Source organism: Diprion similis, chromosome 8, assembly GCF_021155765.1.
Source record: "Diprion similis isolate iyDipSimi1 chromosome 8, iyDipSimi1.1, whole genome shotgun sequence".
Lineage (NCBI taxonomy): Eukaryota > Metazoa > Arthropoda > Insecta > Hymenoptera > Diprionidae > Diprion > Diprion similis.
In genome coordinates this window covers 8,934,922-8,957,061 of record NC_060112.1, presented here as the reverse complement: position 1 = coordinate 8,957,061, position 22,140 = coordinate 8,934,922, and the positions used below count along the sequence as shown (strand labels likewise).

The 22,140-nt window shown below is 34.5% G+C and overlaps 2 protein-coding genes across 2 annotated transcripts; one reads left to right on the top strand and one right to left on the bottom strand.

Moving 5' to 3' along the window:
- Positions 1–636: 636 nt before the first annotated feature.
- On the bottom strand, positions 637–10,671 carry LOC124409089 (centaurin-gamma-1A). Its single transcript, XM_046886491.1, has 13 exons — positions 10,275–10,671; positions 9,569–9,801; positions 8,276–8,417; positions 7,650–7,781; positions 7,380–7,564; positions 6,704–6,852; positions 6,418–6,616; positions 5,374–5,476; positions 4,751–4,978; positions 3,134–3,251; positions 2,511–2,723; positions 1,505–1,649; positions 637–936 (listed from the first exon to the last, which is right to left on the bottom strand). Exons 1-13 carry the CDS (start codon positions 10,438–10,440, stop codon positions 760–762), a joined length of 2,190 nt encoding a protein of 729 aa, XP_046742447.1. The 5' UTR covers positions 10,441–10,671; the 3' UTR covers positions 637–759.
- A 351-nt stretch (positions 10,672–11,022) lies between these two features.
- LOC124409093 lies at positions 11,023–18,165 on the top strand. Its single transcript, XM_046886497.1, has 12 exons — positions 11,023–11,204; positions 11,928–11,988; positions 12,073–12,202; positions 14,468–14,708; positions 15,589–15,753; positions 15,843–15,986; positions 16,106–16,298; positions 16,439–16,518; positions 16,651–16,889; positions 17,191–17,421; positions 17,846–17,958; positions 18,090–18,165. The coding sequence occupies exons 1-12, from the start codon at positions 11,064–11,066 to the stop codon at positions 18,155–18,157; spliced, it is 1,806 nt and encodes a 601-aa protein (XP_046742453.1). The 5' UTR covers positions 11,023–11,063; the 3' UTR covers positions 18,158–18,165.
- The last annotated feature ends 3,975 nt before the right edge of the window (positions 18,166–22,140 follow it).

Genomic DNA, 22,140 nt, shown 5'->3' with positions numbered 1-22,140 from the left:
GCTGGACCTGCAAAATGGGCTGTAATCATGCAGTAATAGGCAGCGAGCATTTTTTATTAATTGATAATAATTTCACAAACTTGTTCTTCATCAACTTGTAACGGTGCTCTTTTATCGCAACCAATAATTCAATTATCCTTATTCCTCGGCATAAACGAATAGATATTGGACAATGAACGAGACTTTTGAATCTTCATCGTGCTCTATTGATTTTTTACAATTTGTTTTTAAAAAGGAATTGTGCCCAAAGATACGAGAAATTCAATTTAATATCAAAAAATAGTTTTTTTCTCACTTCACTGCTTTCAATCGAATGTGAAAAATTTGAGATAAAAATTACGAGTCATAGTTAGAAATAACATAATAATCAGTTTTTGGAATGAAATCAATCTAAAATTATTCAAAAATCGAAAATGTACGGAATTTGAACATTCTTATTTTACCTAAGAGCGAGACAAAAATTCCAAATAATTTACTAGTGCATTTTTAATCTCCATCAGTACTATGTTATGATAGAAAATCCAATATCGGAAATCACGACGTACTAGAGTTTGTCGCATTGGCATGGATTACCTCATTTATATCTACAAATATACTTTGTATATATATTTATATCTATTAATTAACTGTAGAATGTTACTAATTAATTTTTTTACTTATACACAAAACCCGTTAAAGCATTTTGTAGTGTACAATAAGTACATAATAACCGTGTCATAAAACGTGATATTCATAATTTTGAGTGAGGTGTTAGAATGTTTAATACTGGACAGTTTCGGAATCCTCAACACCGGCGATACTTGCTTGTTCTAAAACTTCTAAAAGTTTTTGCATTTCCATTGAATCGGAAGAATTGTCGATTGTCCTTTCGAGAGCTTGCACATACGACATACAAGTTCGCCCTTCATGGTCTAAACTGTGAGGATTTGCTTTATGCTGAAACATAATATGTAGAAGATAAGATTATTTCATACATTTTATACCTACAATAGCTGTTTCTACAGTGAGAGAAATTTCTAGATTTGATTACTATACAGTACTGCACTATTTACATTTTTTTATCATAACTGGAGAATATGGTTGTAGGTTCCGAATGAAAATGCATTTTTGTAACTTTAACCAAAACATGTCTAGTTGTTTTCTATTCTTTTTGATTGTGATTATTTATATCACATTTTCTTGAAGCTATTGCACTAATTTCATATTGGTGCAGCACTAAATTCATGTTAAATAAATAGATAGATTCATTGTTACAATAATAAAAAAAAATGTATAATTGACAACAATTACACTGAATAGTTATTTGTACCACATTCTCTTATAATTCTAACAATATTTGAATTACTATAGCAATGATACGCAAGTTACAGAAATTTTCTAGTAATCATAACAAATACAATTTTTTTCAACCATATCTATTCTGAAGAAAATCTTTTGAAAAATAGTTGTACTATTTTGGTCAGAGATACAGTTTATTCTTAAAAAATTATGTAATTTGGCTCACCCATATCAACAACTGAGCCATTGCAAGATTTCCAGTTGCGCAAGCAAGATGAAGTGGTGTTCGAAGATCTTCAGCGCTGACAGAAATATTTATATCTTCGCAGGTACATCGCGCCAGACATAAAGTAAATGCCCTTGTGTCGCCCCTTAATAAATGAGATACATAACGTGTTATTTTTAATGTTGCAATTTTTTTACACTTATTCACAAGAAATCAACAAGACTTCATTAGTTATAAGGTTTACACATGATTCCATGTCACATTGATCGATAGTTGGACATTGTCACCTCCAATTTTGACGAAATTTGAAGATAATCATTCTTTGAGGATTTTTATTTGGCCTTAGTTGAATAATGAATGCTTAATTTTTGGTATCATAGGTACATATAAAACTACTTTTGCAATATATGTATTTTTTTGTTTAGCCAATGATTGGAAATACTTGGTTTCAGTCTCGAAAGAGGGAAAATGTTTGTCCTTATCATAAACGGAAGTGAATGGTTTTCTGATCTTTCCATTGAGGCTCGCCACTCCAAGCTTTTTATGTAAGTGATGCGATTTTTTATTTATTTATTTTTTTTGCCAAGCAGATCACAAATAGTTGATGCAGTGATTTGGGAAGGCTTAACCGACTATGATGACTGCTGCGAGTTCTTATATCAACATACAATATCAATAACAGTTTGACATCTCGTACACCTGTTCGAGTAAGTTGGCTCCTGTGTCTTGTGGCCTTGATAAAAATTAAAAAATAGTTTGCACAGTTCCGATTGCAGTTGAAACAAGAACTATTTCAAGATCGGAAATGGCGATGTCCTTCCACGGACCAATGGGAAATGGAATAACCCACGTGTGAAAGACCCAGATCAACTTGTATACTGGGCTAGTCTTATTGATTTCAAATACACGAAACTGAATATAGTTGGCAAATTTGAATGTCAAAAACTGTCACAATAAATGATCATCATATTCAATAACATGAGCAAGATAACGTGAAAGTACATACCGACAAATAGAATCAATCAATAATTTTCCCAACGAAATATTAGGATTGATAGGTGGTAAAAAAGCTTTGTCCTCGTATTTCCACCTGATCCATTGTTCCTTTTCTTCTCTAGGAGATTCAGAATTCGGCTTTTGCTTACCATTTAGACAATATTCCCACACACTATTTGCTATGTCATTACCTAATGCTAACATCACGCTCAGCTGTCCAGACCTAAAAAAATTATGAATTATGAAACGAAAATATTTTTCAGTTCAAGTAATATAACTATTCATTTGAATATAATTTAGTTCGTTAGATTGAGATTAATCTGGTCTAGTGTTGAGAGAAATTTTGTATGTTGTTACTACAAATGATAATTTAAATTTCAAAGTTGCAAAAGAGAAAAAAAATTTATTTTATGACTGAGAAGAGATTAGTTACAGCAAACATTTATATTTTTTATCAATTATAAATAAACAGATTTTAATGACTGATAGGAGGTTCGAAGTAGGCAAGCAGGTTGCACAACTATACAATGATGACGCTGATAAGAATTTTGAATTTAATTCTTTTTTTTTTTAACTTTGTTTTATACCTATAACAACACCTATGAGAATAATGAACATAATATATATACTCACGACCAATCATCCAAGTCAAGAGATCTGACTTTCGAGATATGGGAGCCTAAATTTCTATGTATTCCTGAACATTCGATACACATTAACACTCCCATGTTAAGGCTTGCCCAGTCAGGGTCTGCAAATAGATTTGAAAGATTTTATCATATTTTAAATATTAAACTTATAATTTGGTTATGTGGGTACAAACATTTTATGCTATCAGAAAATTGTTCCGATGATAAGGGACAGATGCGAGATTTGGATAATTAGAGTGTTTCGTTATATAATTTCTATACTTTTTACAAAAAAATATGTTAGCTCTTTGTAACTGCTTGAATCATAAATTCCATCATTAATTATTAACTTCAAATTATTTTTTATTGGGGAAAAAAATATATGCGACAAATTCAACTCAATTGCTGAAAATCTTGTGAATGTAAGTTGATAGGTATGTATCAGCCCAATAGTGTTCTACTCTATCACATATTATACAGGTATGATAGTTTCGTATTAGCTGTGAAAGATGACATGGAAAAAGGTTGAGAATGTCTGAAATTTACACGGATTCTGAGCTGTAGCTTAGTGAGGGAGGGAGCCATAGTAGAGGGTGGACCACAGTACAGGATGCCTTAAATGCGGCGAGTGTCATTCTGACTGAGGGAGATCCAAACAGCTTATTACAGGCCTCTTTCCTTTACAACAATTTTCCGACACAATAAGACACCAAGTGATTTCATTATTCCTATTCTGTAAGACCCGACCAATGAAATCCCTTAGTGTCGAGTTGTGTAGGAAAATTGAAGTGAAAGGAAAGGGGCTACAATTCTCAATCCCATAAGAAAATTCTTCAACTCGAATCTTATTTTCCTCATGAGTGAGAAGAAAAATTTAGTTTTCTTATGGACAAAATAGAAAGCCTTAGGGTGTGAAATTGAGAAAGTCAGTCAAGTACATGCACCAGCATCATTTTGTTGCACTGTTCACAAATGGAGCACTTTACACACAGTCCACAGGCTTTGAAAATCTAATTTTCCAAGCATATGTTGGATAAGAATCTTTACCCCATTTAATAAGGCAATTGTCAATTAAATGAATCTTCCTTGAGAATAGTACGGCATTTTTCTGGGTGTGAAAAAATTATTGTTTCAATCGTTATTTTCTAAATAAGAATACACTATAATTAACACAATGAGTTCTGATACGTTACACCAATCAAACGAGTTATTTGAACAATCCCTGTAAAATTCTATGAAATCTTCGTAAATCATCTCTGGGATCCTATGAAATCACTTGGAATGCTATGAATTCCTTTGAAATAATTTAGAATCACTGAAATATTTCCAATGAAGTGAAATGTTTCGAAATCACGCAATCTTGAAGTCTGGTGTAGGTACACCTAACTGATTAGTAGTTATAACCCCTTAGTCAGCTCCGTATGAGAATGAATAAACAAGTTATTATAGGTGCAGGTGTTTTTATACCCTATTGGCAAGGTCTTTCTATTTTGTCACTTTCTTCGCGCGGTTCGGCTTAGAACAAGACACGCTAAAGCTTAGGCGTTCATACTAGACAACCCTTAACTATATTTATCATACTGAAGCATAACGTATTTAGTTTATCCAGATCAGTACTTACTTGGGGTACCACAATCGACACATGCGTCGTTACCGGATATCTTGTATTTAATACAATGCATTTTGAAGGCATCTGTCTCATTCTTTTTATCAGTATCACTATTTTGCAAGCTAGACAAAATTTGCTGCTCGATAGCCAGAATCCAACTATCCCTGTCGTCTGCATTATTTGCTTCGAAATGCCATGTTTTGTTTTCCAGGGAGATAATGGAAAACTCAAAACTGTCTTCTGTAATCAAGATAATTACGGAGATAAAAAAACAAAATTTAAATATCCTCATTTGCATATAGTAGAAGACAATGGTGGATATTCAAGTAAAATTAGTAATGTTTCCTGTTGGGATTCAGCAGTACAGTCACCAATATTTCGTGATATTCATGCACTTTGACCTAGTAGGGAGTAGCCAGCGAATACCAAGCGATATTGAGGTAGTAATGCTAGCTGGATCGCACATGGTAGGCAAGCGAGAGACAAGTATTCATGCCGTGGTACAAAATGAGAATTTTTTCGAAACTGGTGTTTTCTCTGTACATGAATATACACACATATATATGTTTATATACAATTCCGACCGTTACCTATGTGATCTTGATATTTATATATATATATATATTTTTTTATACCTTGAGCTACTGTAGCTTTGGACCCTTTCGGAGTTTTCCCAGGCACTTTAACAGTTACGTACTGAAGTAAGATTTCTTTCCCATTAGAATCGTTCATGTAATCCTGCAAAACATAACAGATTGCATCTGCAAAACTAAATCAAATGATATGAACACTATATTATGATTCGTTTTTCTTCAATTTTCAAGCTAGTCTACGATAATTCATACCTGTAAACACCTCATGCAAAATGATATATTGTATAGAGGAGACCGGGGCAAAGTGGGTACCCAAATACTAATTAAGACTTAAGAAATCAAATATCGATTTACGCTGCATACTTTAGGATAGATATCGTAATCGGTACTTTCAAGAAACCGTCTATCGTAGGGAAACCCAATATTTTTGCAAAATGCATGTGTGCATGCATAATTCATATAAACATAGCCTGCAGAATGCACACTTTGCTCTGCACATGAGGCAAAATTAAGAAGCATATGCAACAAAATGATCACGATTAAAAAAATGCAATTCACACTCTTGTTCATAGTGAGCTGTTGAATAATTAAAAAAAATTTGTAATAAAAAATAAAAAATGACATTGTAACATGAATCAACAAACACAACAAATCGAAAATAGATAAATAAAAACAGATCAGATATGCTATTCAAGTTACAGGCATCCGAAATCCTGGTTGTTCGAAATTACCGTTTTACAGTTCCTTAGTCGCAAATATTCAATATCATTTTTAGCATTGCATTTTTCGTGCTGCTGAAGTATATAGTTTTTTGAAATAGTTCGACACTAGAACTAGAATAGTCTATTTCGATACGAGTGCGGCATGGCGCCTGCACGCTGTGTGTAACTAGAATCAATATCACACACTAGATATGTGCAGAAACTCCTGCGCACATATGATGTAGTACATACAAATGAACTAGAATACACTTGCTTTGGAGGCGCGAACAAGCATCTTTTTTGTGTTATGAACAATATTTGAAATATTACCTTTACCCCGCCTGTCTAATTTGCCCCGGTCTCTCCTACGTGCTTAAATACATACATGTAAACTGGAGTGATAAGTTAAACGTCCATCCTCCAACAAGGTGACGTACTTTTTTTTCCACTCTTTGAGAGATTTACTGCTTCGTTTAAACAGATATCCCTGTTTGGCGGGTATTTCTCTACCAACACCCATTTCACCCATATTATATTTTTCTTTCTTAGATGGCGTGAATATATTTGATTTTCTCCTAAACTTCCTGTAGAGTGAAAGTATATCATGAGACGTGTTGAAACTTTTTATACATAATAAGGCGAATGATATGACTATGTAAATCAGTTTGGACCTGATTGTTGTGGGAGTTAATATTGACGTTCGTAGTTCTCCATGTTGGTTTTGTATATATTGAAAGCTATCATTGGTGGTTACAGGATCAACATGTGAGCTGCTATCATTTCCAGATCGAATTGTTACTTCATCATCTTTCTCAGTTCCCTGTAAATAAGTTCAGCTTTAGCTCAAACTTGGATTACATTGCCAGGGATTACTTAAGTTAATTCAATTAATCCTCTTCCAAGCTGGTGAGTCATTTAGGTATAAGAACGCATATAACATTGTGCATTATAACATGGTTGCTTATAAATATGAAACAGAGAATGAATCTTCAACAAAATTAACTTTACTCCAGGAAATTATTGTGAAAACACATGTGTTAATAAATTTAACCATTCTCATGTAGTAACATTGAGAAAATAAATATTTCTTTTTTAATTGAACCATGTTTTATCTTGAAACATAACTTTTTATACTTTGATAAATTTGTGGTATATTTACAATTCTGAAACATGTATACTTTACTTTTTTTTTTTTATTACCGTTTAGTCGCCCTTTATCGAAATTTATCTAATTTTCGAAGATTTCTTATAGTTCACCACATACCGGTATGTTCATAAGCTCGGCTATTTTCCAATGAATTGCACTTCACAGTAGATTTGATAATATTTTTCTTTAAGGGTACTCACAGGTAGTTGGTAACTGCTGCTGACACTATCTTTTGGAATCGGACAAACTATGTCCATGTCTTTGGTAGGTGGTTGTACATTTTTTGTAATCACAGGCGCAGAGTGTTTTTTATCGTCTTCTCCCAGGCTTTGTCCATTACATCGAAAGTGTTTTGAAGATATACTTTCAATTATTCTTTGACAAACTGGAACAATATGCGCCTTAATAAATGATAGTGTCGCGATGCAATAACTTGTACGAATCATAATTGTTTCTAAGATTTTACTGACCATCCTGAAATACTCTTTCAACATTTAAGCCGTATACAGCACATGTCTCGTAATAAGGGCATTTTAATTCACTTGCCAACTTTCGAGGCCTCACATCTTTGATTATCCGAGGATTTGTATCATTGATTGAATCTAGAGAATAAAACGTAGTAATAAGTATTTGTATAAAACTATGAAAGTCAAGAAGAATTTTTAACAGAACGTGTGGAAGAAATTACGTAAGCTAAATAACTGCTATGAATTACAACGTGTAAACAGAATATAGAGAGAATTCCATACAGTGCAGTTAAGTTCGGTCAATCAGTCTTGTGCTATGCAGTACAGTCCAGTTGAAAGTAGACTCTTTGTTACGACGATTTCGAAAATACGTTGGTTTGAAAATCTCATTTCATTCACAACTACAATTATTTTCCGAACCGATTATGATAGTTATTGGCTCATAACGATTCGAGGACAAACCAGCATTGGTCTCCAAGAGAATGATTGAACAATTTGCGGAAACAAAATAACATGGGTTTTTTTGTATGCTGTTTGTCTATTTGTTTGTCTGTTCTTCAAAGACTTTGACGCTACTAAAAAGATTTACATACAATTTCTGAAAAATTAAGTCAGTATAAATATTTTACCTTGTACACCCACAAGTACTTTCGGCACATCAATCATGTTTCGAAACGAACACATTCGGTTGTAATAACTGTATATCCGGGAGAAGCTATCCTCACTTTCTAAACTAAATACCAATAGTACTGCATCTATCCATGAAGAAAACTGCAATTAGAATATATTATCCATAAATAAATATTGCAATATACGCTTAATTTATTATATTTATTATCTAAGCACCCAGTGATTGTTGAAAATAGTCTGGGGTAAGCATTCCAATTACAGATACATTGAATCCTACTGGTACGTATCATTATAGTTTCAGAGATGACACATTTTTCATATACAAAGAGAAAAAAGTCGTCGATTCAAACATACCTACTACCTTATCTAGTCGAAAAAAATTTGGACTGGTTAAGCCGTATTTACCGCAAGAATTCTTATCATTTCGAATCAAGCAAATGATTTGTTTGAAGGATTTGGTTGATTTGACTACTTTTTTTATTGTTACAACTCTTACTTAGTTATTTTAGTTCAATATAATAAGTGTTCGAGAATGTCTTTTTTTTTAATGATTGATGAGTTAATTAATGATTATTTAAAATTCAATGTGTAGGAGGTTCTGATAAAGATAAAGAGTTTTGGGTTGCCATGGTAAGAACTTTACGGATAATTTAAATGGCTTTTGACGCAGGTGCAACAATAAATTGACGTAACAGCCTTATTTAGCTGAAGCAATTTAAAGAAAACTAAAACTCTCCAAACCTTGTCAGAACTCATAAGAAATGAGTGATTTTGCAAAAATGGAGAGCTGGTATTTTTTTTCTTTCTTATTTTACTATTATCAACATCTACTACTATTCCTCTTACGGGTATATACCTATAAAACTCTCCAGAAATTATTCAGAACTCCTGACACAAACCATTTTTTTTAAATAGGATGTCAACTTCAAATTATTGGCGTTATAAGTAAAAGTCGATTTTCTGATATCAAAAATGGAGCACCAAAAGAGTGCACAATTTTTCTATAGATTACAATAAACTTTTTGAACATCAATCTGCTGAGTTTATGGACATAGAATATGTGTCTGTTACGTAGCAGAGATGTCATTCAACTTTCACTGATGCAAATAATATTACTGGAATTATTTTAGACGATTTTTTCTTTTTTTTTAAACCTCAGATTTAGATGGTGGAGCCTATTCATCCTGAAGTTGAACCATAAACTTGGGTCGTCGCAAGGACTTATTCATATGTTGTTCTCCTATTGTTAAATATTTTACTCCAGTGACATTCGAACGATTGGCTTTTCTTACTTGCAATTCAGGAATGCTGCCTTCATCTCTGATAAGAAGCAAATAGCTTTGATCATTGACAAAAACTTCCTTTTTGAAACGACCACCTTCTGGAGATTCCTCGTGCATAAATGATCCTGTAAGGTACCTATGAACTAGGGCTGACTTCCCGGAATCTGAGGAGCCAATGATACCTAGGTGTAATTCTGGGACGTCTCTCGCTAAAGTCCATTCATGACTGTTAACAAAGGAGTCTGAAACAATGAAAAATAATTAGTAAAAAGATTCGCTAAATGATAAATTTAAAACTACATGGTCTGATATAATAGATGGTCAAAATCATGAGGCTGAAGTTGTTAACGTTAACGTAGCGAAACATTAGGCAAAAAATCATTATGAAGCAATTTTGTGTTGTAATTGTCGTAGATTCAGGTTATTACAAAATATGATGATTCATGAAAATGCTAGTGACGGTGTACCAAAGCCTAACTGTTTCAGACCACGGTAAAGAATTGGCAATGCCCAATTTTTGGCATGTGCGAAAGTGTCTTGTGTAAAGACACAAGAAGTGCTATGTAAATTCAGAGTGACTAATAACCATATTGTATGATTAGGTCTGAGTAATTTGCCGAGATTTCGAAGCTATTTGGCAAAGCTTGTCATCCTACAATAACTTGTAAATTTCATAAATTTTGTAATTCCAGTCAAGATAAGGCAATACGCATACCTTCAATAGCAACAACATGCTCTCGAATTTGTTTGGCAATGTGAGTATCAGATATGAGATCTATGAGGTCATAAATAGCGTATATTGAGGGATGAACACTTTCGAAACGCTGAATTTCTTGTCTAATTGCAAGAGCGTAGTCATGTCCACTTTGGCCTGTTGTCATTTTCCACAATTAACTGCACTTTACGATTTAAATAACTGGTATATTACAATTTAAAAATAAACATTGATAATAAATTAAGTTAACATGACAGGTAGCAATTTCTTAATCACATAATTCTACGAGTGTAAATAATTTGAAGGTTACACGAAACAGAAAGATGTCAAGTTTGTATGCTTATAAACATTATTTCGTCATATACGTAGGTTATAGTAACGAAATGGCATTCATACACTTGGTGTGGTATTCCATGAAGCTTAAATGTTTGAGAATAAGAACGATCGCTAGGTTCGAGCTGTGTTCCGAAATCATACTCAGGGCGCGTTCCGAAACTAGCTAGCAGCTCTGAAAATTTCCTAGGACGGAGGCAGAGCTGTTCATGAAAGTCGTGAACTCAGCAGTACCAGAAAGAAGCCAAAGCGTTTCCTAATAAAACTGGACAATTTATGGCAGATATTACAGGGCACATTTAGGCCCACCCGCCACTTCAGGAGTCCGAAAAATTCACTCAGGGGTTACCATCTTTATGGATATTCAGCCAACGGCAATAATTCAAATTTACCGAATCAGTTGGGCTGTTTGGGCTACATGGGCATTGAGTACCTGTCACTTTGGAAACTTGGAAAATGTCTAGTGTTTGTGGAGTGAGAGGTGTCATCCTTCCAGATGAAACTATAGTAGTTAGCGAGACTGACAAGTTCTTATACGATAACCTCTTAGACTTATTGTCATTAAAGTCGAAAAAGACGTTATTGTTGCACAGAGAGGTAATAAAAAATACTTCTACAATTTAAATGTCAATAAACACTTACATAATTCAAACTTAGAAAATAGAATTTCAAATATTAATTGCAGGGAACTACTTACATCCGTTCAAAATTCAATAATTGAGGCTACTGATTTTTATGCTCACTATTTGTCGTATCAACGTTACGAACTTTACCCTCAATCGAAACAGAAATCATTAATTGCTATTAAGTGATGCTAACAGAAGAGTCAATGCTCAAATCAGAATATGTGTAGTTGTTTCTATTTTTAATGCTACTGGATATTTAGTAAAGTATCCGATAGTCATGTTACTAGAAGTGTTATTTACAAATATAACAAATACAGCCAATTCGAGCAAATGAGTGCGATCTCAACAACAAGAGGGATTGAAATTAATTTCTGGTAGGCCATGATTTTTATAATGAAATTAAAGCCAGTACTCGATAATATAATAGAGCAGAGTAATAAAATCGTATTTTTGAAATCAGTCTTTCCTTGATGTTGAAAAATTTCAACCTAAACTCCTAAGAATCCACTTGAAAGAATTTTTTTTTAATAGGACTGTCTCCAGGTGATATGATAATTTAGTTACACAAAAAGCTTAGTGTGTAAAGTTCAATTGAAAGCTTAATTTAAAAATACCTGAAAGCATTCATCAAAGCTAAAATATTACAATATGTTGACAACTAATCTCTAATCTCGTTTCCACAACTTTATTCAAGCTAACTCCTTCAAAAACCTTCCAAGAGAGAACAACTGATTCCGATGGATCAGAGTTGAGCGGTAAGCAAGGTTTCTTATTCATGATTTGAACCTCAATTTTTGCCAAAGAATGTCTCATCACGTCTTACCATTTTGATCCGATAGACTTAGACGTCACTGGATCACCGCTGGAATATGAGCTGGGCTATCCAAAACTTGACGAAACTGTCTATGACTGCAAAAATTGGAGAAAAGAAGCAGAATTTCATTCACCATTATCCACGTTAGAAGCAAGGTTACTTAAATTCAAATTTATTTGCATCAATTTACACTAGCAAATGGAGGAATAGTGGAACGAATTTGTGTACCTGAAAGCTTTGTGGATCGAGTTAGATATTTAAAAACTCAAATTGTCACTATCATGGGATTTTGATAATGAACGAATATTACTAATTTCAATATAAGTCTCAAGTACACCATTGCCTCACCAGGTTTCATTTGCTCCATGTATCAGAACTTGTTCGCAGAGTTTAGGATTCGCAAGCTTTCGGAGGTTTTGATCAAGCTTGAGAGATCAAAATGTAAGTGACATTTGAATGGGATTCGTTTGTGCATACTTTGAACTGAGAAGAGTAACTGCTCACATACAAAAGATTTAGGACTAGCTTGGTGAGAAGGTAGAACAACAGGGCAAGGGTCCACAGGTAATCACTGGAAATTGTATTTCACTGTCAGCATTTGGTAGAATCGTATCAAATACATTGACAGTGAAGAAGCGCAAGAAGAATTTTCATTTACGTCAAAAATACTTACTTCCGCATCAACGTACTTAAAAATTCCTATGCCTACAAAAACTTGATACTATTTGTGAGGTGTTTGAGATGCCATAAAACTTACTGCTTCCACTGTTTTTTTGTAACCGCTATCACACTGGCTCTTCGTGAAATATGTCAGAAACGATGCAACGCTGTATGTCAACATAACTACGAATATAATAAACAATATCGAACATAAGTCGTGTGGTTAATACCTTATGTTAATAAATACATAATTAATTTTTTTGATTCTATTGACAAAATTGGAATTATACTGTTACTGTAAGAAATGTGGGAAGGTTGCAGAAACGACGACTAGTGAATTACCAATGTGTCTTCAAGACCGTGGACTGGACACAGTAAGACAGGGATTAAGAAAAAAAAATACCGACAACCCCTAGGTACTGACTAAGCGGATCCCTTTTTCACTGTGCTTCGTGCCTCGTTGCTAACAGTCATGAACTTCAAGCCCTATAAACACCCTCAAATTCTCAATAATTTTGCTTATAAAACACAGTATTGTTTTTTCGTCTTTTTTTGCCCGCCTTCAATATGTGAAGCAATCGTTTTAGCGATAGTTCAAAGAAGAAGATAAGAGTACGTAACAGTGCACTTTTACTTCGTAGTACTTAGACCCCAGATAAGAAAACGTTTGCAATTGAAATTTGTCCCCCAGAAGAAATCAGTTACGATCACATATAACTTTTCTTCTTAGAAAGCGGACTGTAAAGGATACACAGTATATTTATCGCGTAAAAAATAGACCCCGGAGAGGCATTGATTCCACAGTAATTAGAGACTCCATGTAATTTTATATGCGTTCAAACTATAGATTCAACAATATCTTTTATGTAACGAAAGCATATTTCACGCGTTTTTTCGTGCCTGCGTTCCGTACCTATCTTAAACAGCCGTTTCTGAGACAGTACAAAAAAAAAAGAACTAGCATATCCTCGTACTTGAAAGTGCTCAAATTTGTACTCCACGTGTGCACATTCCCTTATCGAAAATCTTTTCACCCCTCGCGTATTTGTTATATATTCATGTTTTTGGCTCGTGCATGCGCATTCTCTTACGACTTGTATCGCAAGCTCATGCTCGGTGTAAAAAGACCTACTTTAATTTTTTCTTGAATATTCACGGATTTTAAACCTACACAGGCGATTTCAGAGATTTAAAATGATTTCTTACAATGTTTCAAGGTATAGGCTGCCTCTTACCGCCTTGTTTTATTTCAAAATTGAGTCATTTTTACTGTACACTATATATAACTTGAAGGCACCTGTGTTAGTATCTTCCCACGTCTGTTGAGCTGCATTGTTGGGCAAAATCGTAATTTTCTTATTCCATTTTCCAAATTGCAATTGTGTATTGTAATTAATCCGATTTTAATCGAAGATTATAAATTTCGTATTTTGTGATTCTCTTCAGCACAATTACAAATTACAAATGTGTATTCTATAATTGATCTTGATTTAATTACGTTCCTAACATATTTGGTAATTGCAAATTGCAATTCCCTGGTGTCTAGCGTTGTTGGTGATCCACATTGTATATTCCACATAATACATACCTATGTATAGAGACAATGTACTCTTGGTGAAGATATGTCTATATTGAAGAGCGCGTTTCTATAAATAAACATTTTATTTAACCCAAAGTTTATAGAAATTATATTAGATGGATTACCCAGTATTCATATCATGGAGTGTCAAGTTTTAGTTTATACATTTATGTTTGAACAGTGCCGCATTGAATTACTATTCTGAGTATACTTCTGACGAAGACCGGAAATTTCCTCTGTTGGCAATATGCGACGGAAAAGATGCCAATAAAACGGTATTGCTGGGTTCTTACTACGAGGATGGATGGTTTACTACAACCCAAATACAAGTTTTGGATGAACAAAAATTGATAAACATTGAAAAGCTTCCTGGCGCACTACTCAAAGAATATGTCGACACCTTTTTAGTACAAAAGCATAAGGTAGTATTATTCCAGTGTGTATAAATTTGATGTGAGAAATTTGATGAATTTGCATGCAATTATCCTCAACTTTTTTCTGATGGAAACTTAGCATCAACTATGAGTTGATGGTAGGACTTTACATTCCAGTTGAAGGTTTCTTCCGTGAGGGTATGGAGTCGATATATTGTCGTTTGTCACTTATCCATAACCAATGGGTTGTTTTGTATTTTCACCTGCATTTGTACGAACTGTTGTGTTTGATGCGAGCTAATTCTAACTTGCGAAACGTCGAGAGATCAGGTGATCATCTCGTATAAGCGATAGAGCTTGTTCAACCAGCCAACCAGACACCTCCTCTCAGCTTTTCACAAACCACAATCGATCGTATGCAATTGGTTTCGAATTTCAGCCATCAACTGTGCAACCATTTATGTTCATTGTACCATTTGTGGCCAACTCGATAACTTCGAGCAAGTTTTGGACAGGAGTTTGTCATGCTCGGTCTACTTGATTGTTTGAAAATTAGTGTTCACGTTCATCAAAGTACCTCTGCACCATTTACTGACATGATCTTAGATTACACGTAATGAGTATGGCTACAACCGAATGGAATGATGGCCACAACTGGTATACTAATGTGACTAAAATTGGTACCAAAACCGGATTTGCTCTACCAGGTTCAAAACTCGTCTAACAATTACCACTAATTTAACATTGAAAGCACATTTTGTAATTATTTCTTCTGTTAGAGTATTGACTAACAGATACTCTCGGTAGTTTTTATCTGTTTCTCCATTTTAATACAGCAAACATTAGCTTGGCAATGACTTGTTCCGGACGAATAAAGAAGTTCGTTTTTTCCTTGTTTCATCCTCATGCTTTCATTTTATTGAAATAGGTATGTATAACCACTAAGAGTACCTACGAATTGTGCGGAAGGAGACCAGGGCTTACAGATTTATCGGATCTGCCACCGGGTGGTTTCAGTGGTAATTTGAGCATTGAAGTAAACTGGAATACTTCGTCATTTCACGCTCCGGTCATGGATTCAACAACTACATTGGTAATCAACCGTTTTTACTTTCCTCTGACATACTCGTGAATTCTATTTGGTACACATTTATTCGTTGTTAATAAATTCCATAATCACAGGTCATGGAGATTACTCCCTACTGGGATGGAAGTCGTTTGAAGAATTTGTGGAAAGAGTTAAAAGTACTCGACCAGTATTTAAGCATTTTAGAGCAATCTCAGAAAAATGAAAATCTGCCCACACTTGCTTCATTGAATTCACCTGTAAGTTATCCTTGTTTTATAATAATATCCTTTCTACATACTCCTGGAGTGCGATAATCGTACGGTGCATTGTTTTATAACACTGTTACGATGAATTCATTCTTTAATCAATCATGTAGATTTCAGAGGAGAATAGAGGAAAATTAAATAAATTAATAAATGGAGAAAATGAGCGGAACGAATCTTATGGAAATAATAATGATGACAATGATGGGCACGTTTCTGATGACGTAAAATTGGAAAAAATTGTGGCCAATATTCAATTCAGAGAAAACATGGATTTTGCTGATTTTTTATGGGAATTCCTTACAGGTAATAAATTATATTATATTTTAATTTCTGTTCGATCCATAAACTGATATATCGAAAAATTGTTTTAAAAAATTGTAGTGTCATAGTTGCAATAAATTGAACTGATTCCACGGCCTGATTATGTAGCCAATACTTTTTAGGGTGTCCTGAATACACACAAGTAGCTGGCTGTCTTCTTACCTTACTCCAAGAAGTCCAATCAGGCTACGCTAGACCTCAAGTATGTAGACGGTAACAAAAATTTATTCCTTTTTCCTTCGAACAGTGATGAACAAAGTAGCATTATTAGAATATGCATACAATACAGCGTTTACTAAGGTTGGAATATGAATTTTCTGTAACCCATTTACAGGCTATCTCAACTAATTCAGCGAAAATCAACAAAATCATATCTAACGTGATCTTTCAAAGAGAAGCGATGCCCATAATTAGTGAAAATTTACTCTTGGAGCTTTTAATAGATGCCGGCTTGCGGAAACTCGGCAAAGATTATACTTACATACTATCGTGCGCAGATTTGATTGATCTTTGCGATATTCGGGCAACGCTGTGTAGCGTACAGGATGGAACATTTGACATTGAAGGCTACCGGTTTGTAAATCCAGCGTAATACTACGTTAATAGACAATAACAGCTTAAAAATCTTGTGTCAAAATTCATTGCAGCAAATCGCTGCCAAGTATCCGTATTAAGACATGACGTTTAGTTCTCTTAGAATTTGTATCCCAATCTAAATGCATTCTAAAAACAACGTAATAGGTAACGAAATATTAAAATAATGGAAACATTGCGAACAGAAGTGGTAAAAGCTTGAAAATTTTCGCTTGAATATACCATCCATGATTGTGCATAAAGAACTACAATGTTAAATTGGATTATTTATTATTTCTAGAAATAAGCTGACGTCATTGGTAGCGATACATTTGTGCCTAGAGTTTACATTGTTTGCGCAAAATTACTTGAATTGTGCAACTGTCAATTTAAAGCACATCCTTAGACCTGCTTTTCGAGAACACACATGCAAAACTTCAACTCTCAAATCATCTACGGTCCTAAATGAGAAATCGATACAATCTTTGAAAGTCGTGATACCAACGATCGTAGTAGATGACATTATACAAGGGTGAGTATCGAAACATCCTCCAACAATATAAAATTGCACTTCGAAATTTATATTTTTCAAAGCTGCTGACGGTAATTTGGAAGTCAATACCAAGATCAATACTGTATCTCCCTTATAAGTTTGATGTTTTTATGAATCTATCCGTCGATACCACAAGACGGACTGTTTGCTAGGGCGGCTAGCCGTCATAAAAGTTAGCTGAAAATTTTTTGACAGTAATTGCTGGCAGTTGCACTCAACACTGACAACTGTCAAAATTTTCGAAGATTTTTCGCCCTGGCAAACAGCCGGTCTCCAATCGTAGCGCTTGTATATTAAATGTTTAGCAGATGACGGACCATGCAGTCGTTAGCAATTCAAATCACCGAGTATGTGACGTAAAAATTAACGTAAATCTAATTAACACTTAATATTATTCTTGCAGATCACCTTCTTCGTGGAGTTTGACGTTGTCATCGAAATCCAGTGTCGCAAAAGATACCACAACATCACTTTTGACCCGAAATCCAATTTTCCCCCCGAATATTTACTCCTTTGGTGAGATCATATTTTTCTTTTTGAATTTAAATAAAAAATTGACTTACTGTATTCAGACTAACATTAAACAAACACCGATATTTTCACGTATGCATACTATTTGCTTCAAGACAATGAACAACTTTTTACAGATTCATGCAACAAACGTGAGGTATATCACTTTTTAAAGCTTTATTCAGCATCTTCAAAAATTGCCTAAAATAACCGAACTGAAACCTACTACAGAAGTTCCAGGAATTGATTTAAGGTTAATTCGTGGGCAAGGACTTTGAGTAATTATTGAAGTGTATTTAATATAGTATCTGATATTATAAATTATCATTTGATATTGAAGGAGTGTAACTGATTTGTCAAGTATATATTATTTTCATGAAAAGTTTGCCTGTGTTGTTTATTTACAACCTGTTGACTTATGTTAATCCCTTCTATCCGGATGCCATTCAAATTTTGTCGCGTTTACACCTGTTCAATCCGTTTTGGTTCCCAGGAGTCAGTCCTTTTGCATATGGAATTGAACTCTGGAGGTCGTGATTTACATTGTCTGAATTGTGAAACTTATTCACTTTTTATCCTAAGTTGCTTATGAGAGTTTTCGGGTATCTATTGTTTGAAGAGTTTGCTCAATTAGTTAATTGTTGTTAGATATAAGGTGTGGATGCTACTCCACTACAACATAAGTGTTCAACCGCACAAATTGCGTTTACGATGTACGGAACCGAAAATTGAGATACATACTAACAATAATCCGCGTAAATTCTTTGTACTAATCAAGTACTAATTTGGCTTAGCGGTTAGTGAGTGTCGTATCCGAAAAGGACATAGGTCCTTTCCATACTGGCACATATAGGTGAAAATTGGGATTTCATGGATTGAATGAATTTTAAATTATGGCAAGGGATACTGAGCGATGACAAATTTAGAGATAAATACCTTTCGAATGCGGTAGAATGAAACAAATACTTTGGAAAATTGGACAACACATATTCCTTACATTAATTTGGTGCATCAAGAACAATACTTCATTTCTAGAGAAATACCTATATATTCTAGAGAATATATTTCAGTATTCGCTGTTGGCACACAAGTCCAAATATGAGCTTTGAGTCAGTATAAACACTCGATACTCAGGTCCTAATGCGAAATTGCATCTGACACTGACGCTAGCGGCAAGGTTAGGCCAAATGTATTTTAGGCTGTAGGGGAAAGCTGTTTATCAGCAGCCTTCGCCTTCATGCGATCGGAAAAATATGTCAATAGTGGGAACTTGTTCTAGTGTGCTAATTAAGGTCTAATTTCATTATCAAGCTTTCATAAAAACTTTTATCGTTTGAAAATTTCTAAGGACTTTAGAAAGTTTGATCCTTTCCAATAAGAAACTTATTACGATTTCGCATCCATAGCTCGTAACAGTCAAGAAAATACGTTTATTCGCAAAAATACAGCTTTTATCGAGGTTCCGTAAACCAAGAAACCGTTTTGTTTTTTTTGTTTATGCTGAAGATCAGGAAAAACTGAATTCGACTATTCGAAGGATTAGACCGTTTCACCTAATAATCATTTTATGCTGTATTATTTTTCAAACAGCAGTAACTGATGAGAATCGTAAAATTCCATGGAAATATGAATCAACGTGTTTCTCGTAAGCGATATATGGCCTGGAGGTCCAAGATTCGGGGGACTTTCATATTTAAGCACACCTGATAATGCGTTGAAATTGTACCTGATCGTTTACCTGTAATTGGAGAAATTACCCATAATTATTATTCAGTGATCATTTTCGACAGCATTTTAGTCTTTTATTTGTATCATATGTACTTGCTACAGGATCTGTTTGACCCAAAAAAACGTAGCCATGACACTGAAAAGGATATTAAAATGTTATACCGACGGTTGGAGGCAAGAATGTATGTAATTAGTTAGAAATATTAGATCGGAAGATAACTTGATTCAAGTTGAACAACTTTCGATTTCCATGATAACCGTGAGCCTTCATTGGTCCATTTAAAATTCAAATTCTAATTCATTTCAGAATGAATGTTTTCTTCTCACTCTTCGTTTTTGCTTCTAGGCTATCAAAGCTGTAGACACCATATACCGAGTGTCCAATCGTATTCGAATCGCTCAAATATCTCGCGAAATGGTCGTTTTGTATGGAATATTTTTTAAGCAAGGTGGAAGAATAGGGTACTGTGGCAATAGCGGAGTATCCCAATTATCGCGCACTAAATACCTTACAATCAGTGCCTGTATCAGGTGAGAATATAATAGACATTCTCATTATCTCCTACGCAACTTATCAGAACCTAAGAACTGCCAAAATTAAAGGAAAAATGCTATGTACTAATTTTGAACAGAAGATACGAATGACGCATAAATTTTATTGGACATTATGGAAGATCGAGCTCTGCATATCTATGCTAAATACTTTTTTTCATTTCTAGTAGGTACTAACGGTTTTTTCGATCCATCTAATAAGTCAATCGCGAAGCATTTGACAAAATCAATGACACTTGGACGGTGTGAAAGGACATTCGCACCGGCTTAATCTACGAATTTTACGCTCAAGTAACGCTGCCAAAAATTAAACTGAAACTGTAGTTCTACATTGAAATTAAAACCTTAACACTTTAAGTGATAAAATTTCGCTTCATGTAGTCATTGATTTAGCAGGCATTCGACCGATTGTTCCAAAGTAGAACACCCTGTGTGTATTTGTGCACTAAGAGCAAGGTGCGGAGAGAATAACTCAATTCTTTAACTAGAGTACGTGAAATAAATGTTTAGCCACACTACTAAACATGATTTGATGCAGTCATCCGCGATGGTTTTGCACAAAGAACGATTTTGGTGTATTAAGTAGCACGATTAAATCATTAATTTCGCTGCTCACCAAAGCATATTTAAATGGTTTCGCCAAACCCTTGTTTTTGTATACTTTATACCTGTGTAGATACGTGTAACAGGATCCGTTGGTACTCTTGTAATTCTCTAATAAAACACTCATACGGCTTCCCAGGTAATTACACAACCACTGTTCATTCGATCAGAAGCTGTCGACCGCGAGAATCGACCTCCGCTCATTAGAGCTGTTCATAAATGCGACACGTAACGATGCTGGTCAATTAGGATCGTGCCGTGGTATTTGCCATCAAGTGATCGGAGTAATATGGTTCATACGAAATGGGATATGCCTGCCGAACGAGGTCATAACCTTGAGGCTGACTAAACTTGACTGTGCGCTCTTTTCCAAAAATGGTAAAAATTGTCATACGTATATCATCTATCGATATGCAATATTTTTTTTACTGTACTTTAACCACGTATGCTTTTTTCGGCGGTTCTACTGTGTCAGGATTAATTCAGTCATTCATCACTGTATCTTGATAATGCTCGATGAGTATTCGTCAGTCTAACATCGGTGGCGTACCTAGTAAACCGAAACGAATTGGAAACGCTGTCTTTGAATTCGAATTTGCCGGAAAAAATTAGAATTAACGTAACGTTACTTTCAAAGATTTATTATTCCATCCAATACGACCATTAGTTTCATGTGTGAATCGGAATTGAACACAAAAGGATTCCTATCCACTCATTGTTAATTAAAATTTCACCAAATTACGTTCATCGAATCCATTGTCAATCATTTATGATTTTGAAGACCAGAAACTGTAGTTCAAATCTCCGAGAAATCGGATCGGATCGCCATGTTGTGAATGGCGTTTTTTCAATTTGTTTTCATATCAAACTTCATATCAAAAGTTGTCAGAATTTTTTTCTGCGTGGAGTCTACGAGATTAGATAAAGCGTAATTGCTTCGTTTGTATCGTATTCTATTTATTTCTTACAAATAAGTTACCGCTACCTTGCACCGCAACCAATTTTTCCGTTAGATCCGGGGGACGAAGTGGGTGAAGTGCTAGTCGATATCATGAGAAATTGAGAGTGTTCGATGGTAAAATACGCGTCAGTAAGCGTTTCGTCGGTAACGTCGAGTTTTTTTATCTCCGTCCAAAAAGTGGGATGGAAGATGATAAGACATCGTTATCGGTTTGTCAGTTGACCATGTCGGTATAGCAGCATGTTTACTTATAATACTGGTTATTCCTTAATTTGGCGGTATCTTACCGTTCAATTTTCCTAACGCATCATTTAGTAGAATGTGATCGTCGGCTAATTGCAAGA

Coding starts and splice junctions, on each gene's coding strand:
- LOC124409089 (XM_046886491.1), bottom strand. CDS start 10,440: ATGACAACAGGCCAAAGTGGACATGACTACGCTCTTGCAATTAGACAA. Junction 6,853..7,379: donor GCAGCAGTTACCAACTACCT/GTGAGTACCCTT, acceptor ACTTATTTACAG/GGAACTGAGAAAGATGATGA. Junction 3,252..4,750: donor TGTCGATTGTGGTACCCCAA/GTAAGTACTGAT, acceptor ATCTATTTGCAG/ACCCTGACTGGGCAAGCCTT.
- LOC124409093 (XM_046886497.1), top strand. CDS start 11,064: ATGTCTAGTGTTTGTGGAGTGAGAGGTGTCATCCTTCCAGATGAAACT. Junction 12,203..14,467: donor TTATCCACGTTAGAAGCAAG/GTTACTTAAATT, acceptor ATGTTTGAACAG/TGCCGCATTGAATTACTATT. Junction 15,754..15,842: donor TGGATTCAACAACTACATTG/GTAATCAACCGT, acceptor CCATAATCACAG/GTCATGGAGATTACTCCCTA.